This window comes from Polypterus senegalus, chromosome 6 (assembly GCF_016835505.1).
Source record: "Polypterus senegalus isolate Bchr_013 chromosome 6, ASM1683550v1, whole genome shotgun sequence".
Lineage (NCBI taxonomy): Eukaryota > Metazoa > Chordata > Cladistia > Polypteriformes > Polypteridae > Polypterus > Polypterus senegalus.
The window spans coordinates 193,215,410-193,220,529 of record NC_053159.1 but is presented as its reverse complement, the minus strand read 5'-3'; the positions used below and the strand labels follow the sequence as shown (position 1 = coordinate 193,220,529).

Here is a 5,120-nt window from a genome sequence, read left to right as displayed (position 1 = left end):
CCTGCTGTAGGGCTGAGCCTGCCGTTTTGACTCGGCCTCTGGGGGGCGCTACGTATGCTGAATGGGACAGCCCTGTACCCCCTCGACTGCTGCCATTTGTCAGGTGCCATCCAGCTTGGCACTTAAGACTTTCAGGGACATCACCTCATTAAAGTACACAACTGAACCTGGGCTGCCTCATCGAGGTCACACTCAATAGCGGACCCCCAGAACTTAGAGACACTATAAAGCCAGGCGCTTAACAAACTATTGAGCCCGAGTGCCCCCCTCGTCAAATCGGGGACTAGCGGGCCAAAAGGCGAGCTGAGGAGGCTGAGAAAGTGAAGTGCGAGAGACAAGATGGAGGATGGAGAGAAAGGAGTGCATCAGGGTGGCAGTAAAGGAGACAGAGGAGTGAGATGGTGAGGCACGTTTAGGGATGACGAGCGGCAGACAACATGGAGTCGGGGAGAGTGAGAGGAGTGAGACGCTGGAAAGAGAGCTAAGAAAAGGGGTGCAATTGAGGAGCAGAGGGCAGTACTCCAGGTGTCTGCTGGTGCCCCCTGCTGCCCGGGTGGACCCCACACCATTGCCTCCTGCCCAGTTACGCAGCTCCCCTGGTGGTCACCATCAGGATGACCGCGCCACCAGTTAAGCCCCCCTCCCTTCTCTTACCTGCAGTTTATCAGAAAGTGGTGAAGGTGAGCAGCAGCATGGGTTCAAATGGGGTCGAAACTGCAACCCTGAATGTGACAACTTGTGTGTTGGCAGCTCCAGAGGGTCAGCTGGCTCTTCAGTTTTAGCTTTGCTGGTACCTGGGGGGTGAGCAGCTGCTGGCCTGCCCAAATTTATGCCAGTCCCTTGGACCAATGGGGCCCTGTTGTTCAGAACCGACTCCGTTCTCATCTTCCTTTGGACCAATCCTGGCCTGGCTCCACCTGTGTCTTCAAATGTCCTACCTATCAGCATGCCACCCTGTGCCAGGCCAAACATTTTTTGCTCGGTGGTTGCAGCCCCCCCTGTCTGTGGCTAATATGCCAGTTGAGATGAGCCCAAGTTCGTCTTTGAGCTGACCATGACCTGCCACGTCCAGAGAGGAGGTATTGTTAGGGGGTCTGCTGAGGGGAGACCCAAATGCCTGAAAAGTGGACAGTTGCAACACACCACACAATTGGTCAAAATCCAAAAGGCCCCCCATTACACTCCACCCCTTGGTTACAAAGTTTGTGCCCGCCTGGCTGGCCCGCTGGGCATATTCACTCACTTTGTACCATTAGAGCCATTTTAGTGCAATATCTGCTGGTCAAGCAGTGCCAGGGGTGGGTGAAAGGTACCTTCATCAGCCTGGCATTGGTGCCAGTTTGTTTAATTGAACACACAAGTAAATCTGAAATTTAAAATCGCACACACACACACACACACCCCGTGGAGACCACCATCCCCTCAGCACCTTATCAGCCCTGTCTGCCCAGTCACCACCTGCTGCAGACATGTGATGGCAGTTTTTATTGTGCCACTCGCCTTGACTTGTGCTTCCTGCAGCTTTAGCACAGTCCTCATGGACCTGGTCATCAGGGTCTAGCTGTGGTCACTCCAGGCCCCCCTACGCCTCACCTCCATCATTATCTCGTAGTCCATCTGTACGGTTTGTGGAGAAGCCCCCTTGTCCATTGTTTGTCTGACCCTTGTACCCGTCCATCCGTGTTCTACACCTGCTTACCTGAAGCATTGAGTACAAGGCAAGAACAGCAGCTGGCACTGGGACTGGACACCAGCCCATCACACACAGCAGTGCCAGTCCACCCAACCAGCGTGTGGCAGGAAACCGACGTGGACATGGGAAGGACCTGCAAACTCCACGTAGGGACAACTTGAGACCCAAACCCTGGTGGATGCCACTTGAGGCCTGTATTCTGTCATGCCAGTCAGTGGTGCCCCTACACATGACGACACTGCTGGTCCTGTTTCCAGGCATGTGCAACTCGGCCAGTGACCTGAGGCACCTCACGCGAGTCCCCAGTATGCCCAGTATGATGATATAAGATGCCTTGTGCCCCTTTCTCACCCAGTACTGTGCCATTGCCCTCCTTGCTTATTTCTCAGCCTCTTCTCATCTTTCTTGCTTTTCCTTCTGGTCAGATTTTTGTGCCCGCTGGGCGAGTCTACAGGGAGGGGGGGTACCTTCTGTCCACCAGTCATTTCCAGTCTCGTGTGTCCTTGTCCTGTCACGGTTGTCTCCCCTTTCCTTTAGCTGTCAGCCTGATGCCATCACCCATACCTGGCTTCCGGGCACTGCCTGGTACTGCTTGGCCTTTAGTTTCACAGTGGCACCCTTGGCCATTTCGGCCACTGTTGTTATTAATGTTCTGTGTCACCAGTCTGCAGTGGGTCATTGCAGACCAATGCGCCCGAGGGGCATGGTGACCACAGTCACGTCATGTATGCCAGCCAGTTGGTGGCTGTATGTATTCGAATCTCAGCATTACAAACATCCACTAGAGGGTCTGACCTCATTTGCCTGTACCTGTGCCACCAAATCATTTGATAGTGGGCACCGTGAGCCGTGCCACCAGAGTGTTTCCTCCTAGCAATCGACCCAACAGCCCATTAAGCTGCTGCACTTGACCTGCAGCTCAGTGGTGGCGTGGGATATGCCCGGTCCGTGTGTGCCCACTATCGAAGCCCCTCGAGACGTGTCCTGTTGTGCCACACTTGTGTCATCACACACACACACACACACACACATTCATGTAACTTCCTGCTCTCACTTTTCGGTCACCACTGCATCGTTCCTCGTTACTCCCACCCAGCTGCAGCTCAGAGCCCAAGCATCCTGACGTCCCTCATCCCACCTGTTGCTTCCAGCTGCGCAGCCCACCACACGGCGGCCCCCCAATCTGTGCTCTTATGAGATGCTCTGCTGGGGCCCATGTGGGAGCTTCACAGTGTCCGTAAACTGGCCATCTGATCAAAGACAGCCGGAAGCCCCCCCCCCCACATGAAGCCAATTTAAAGCTTGATGTTTAGTAGTGTCACTCGTCCTTGTTGTTTGTGTCACCTGTGCCGCTGCTGGCTTGGTCTTCAGTGTGGTGTCGGAGTAATTAGAGCCAGTGGGGCCGAGAGCCCCCAGTTCCAGAAGGATTCATTAAGCTGGCTACGCTACGCCCTGCGGGCTTCGCTCCTGTGCCCCGTGGGAGGCGCCGCTGCACCTCGACTTCCCGCCCGTGACGGCTGCCTGATTTATTTTTTCCATTTTCGTTTTTTTTTTTTTTTTAGATCAAATGAAAACAGCAGTTGACGTTTTTTGTTTTTTTTATGAGTAAAACATAAAGTGGTCTCTCTAGTGCCCCTCAAGTGTACAACACTGACTAATAAAGGCCCAGGCAGTGAGGTCCATGCAGTGTCCATCATGGTGCCTGGCCGCTCTCGTCCTCAGTCCCTTTGGCTCACACGCCAGTTGTGGTGCCCCCCTATGTGGCACACCAGTGGTCCGGTCTGCGGCCCCCTCCGTTGGCCAGCCCTTTGCGCATGTCCATGTACTCCGAGTTGTTGTCCAGCTTCATGGCAGCCCGCCGCCGTGTCTGAAAAACAAGAAGGCAGAGCTGTTGAGCGGAGTGGCGGTGCCCGCCTCCCCTCCCGGGACCCTCGGTGCCCACACCAGGTGCTTACCTCTACAAGTCCCCAGCTGACACTGATGGCCACGCTGTACAGCAGCAGAATCCCCGCAATGACGGCCACGGTGACCAGCAGTGGGTCCGGCTGCATTTCTAGAACTTTGTCACCTGCAGAGACAGACAGAGAGACAGAGAGCTGATGGGGGGACCTGTCCACACACACCGGGCCCTGGTGACATTACAGCCGGGCACACACTCACATTCGTTTGGCAGCTGGGCGGCAATGAGCACCAGGGTCCCCACACCCACTCCGTCCTCGTATGGGAAGGGCTTCCGCTTCTCCACTTTGCAGATGTAGACGTCCTCGTCGTCCTTTTTGAGATTCTCGATGGTCAGCGTGAAGCTGCTGTGGGTGCTGTTCTGCTCCTGAGAGCTCATGGCGCAATTGAATGGGTCCACTGAGGTGCCCGTGCTCTTGTCGCAGGACGTCGTGTCGTTGTGGAGCACCCGGTGAAGGAACACATGGACCTCTTTGGCCTCGGAGAGTGGAATTTCATAGGAGCAGCTGAGGGACGCCATCCCCCCGCTGGTGATGGGCACACGCTGAGACTGCACGACCTTGAAGGCTGAAACGAGATGAGCAAGATGAGTGTGGCACATCCACTACCCACGGCATGTGCCCTGGTGTATCCGCAATGGGGTGCGGGCATTCTGAGCTTCCTGCCTGTGAACTCGTGAGCTGGAAATCAGTGCCAGTCTGGCCCAGGGCATCTGTCAGGTGCCAGTTGTACCCGTCCAGCTCTGGTATGAGGTGTCACAGCACACACAATCTGTCTCAAGTGTGTGAGATCAGAGGGCCACCATGCCACCTGCCCGCGTCTCAAACGAGTTACACCAATGGTGAACGAGCGCAGGCCTCTAGGTGTGAATGGCTCTAAACCCTTGCAGATGCCCACGGCCCCGACTAAGATGTCCCAGACACCTCAGGCCTTGGCAAAGTGACAGCCGCTGCTCATGTGACTGGCACCATGAAAGGCACTGACTACAGAAGTAGAAGCCTGCAGTTGAGCTGAGCTGAGGGTAAAAAAAAAAATATCAAAGAGCCTCGCTGAGAGCAAAAGCAACCAACAGGAAAAGCAGGTGCCCACCCAACCCTCGGCAACCCCCAGCAAGCACTCACCCTTCAGGTGCCCCAGGCAGAGCGCCAGCAGCAGTAACCCGGGCAGCATGGTGTCAGGCAGCAATGAGAGCGCAGCCTGTGACAGGCCGGGACCTTTGGTGTAGCACCGCCCACTGCCCACCTGGGGGAGGAGCCAAGGTGTGACTCAGACTCATTATCATAAGGGGAGGACTGTGGTGGGCTGATTGGCTGTTATGGTTATTAGTTCATTGATGAGATCACTGGTTGGTTGAATTGAGGGGCAGACGGCTTTCCTGATTGGTTGAGTCAGCTGATTCTTGACTGACAGGGGATTCGTTTTTCTTGCCCGATTTCTTGTATTGATGGACTGAAAGGTTGCTTTTCTT

General features: G+C 55.2%; 1 protein-coding gene across 1 annotated transcript; it reads right to left on the bottom strand.

The window, feature by feature from the left end:
* Positions 1–3,273: 3,273 nt before the first annotated feature.
* LOC120531950 (T-cell-specific surface glycoprotein CD28-like) lies at positions 3,274–4,861 on the bottom strand. The gene is made up of 4 exons (XM_039757853.1): positions 4,774–4,861; positions 3,854–4,219; positions 3,649–3,761; positions 3,274–3,560 (listed from the first exon to the last, which is right to left on the bottom strand). Exons 1-4 carry the CDS (start codon positions 4,820–4,822, stop codon positions 3,450–3,452), a joined length of 639 nt encoding a protein of 212 aa, XP_039613787.1. The 5' UTR covers positions 4,823–4,861; the 3' UTR covers positions 3,274–3,449.
* Between the last annotated feature and the right edge of the window lie 259 nt (positions 4,862–5,120).

Coding starts and splice junctions, on each gene's coding strand:
- LOC120531950 (XM_039757853.1), bottom strand. CDS start 4,822: ATGCTGCCCGGGTTACTGCTGCTGGCGCTCTGCCTGGGGCACCTGAAG. Junction 3,762..3,853: donor CGCCCAGCTGCCAAACGAAT/GTGAGTGTGTGC, acceptor CTGTCTCTGCAG/GTGACAAAGTTCTAGAAATG. Junction 3,561..3,648: donor TCAGCTGGGGACTTGTAGAG/GTAAGCACCTGG, acceptor CTTGTTTTTCAG/ACACGGCGGCGGGCTGCCAT.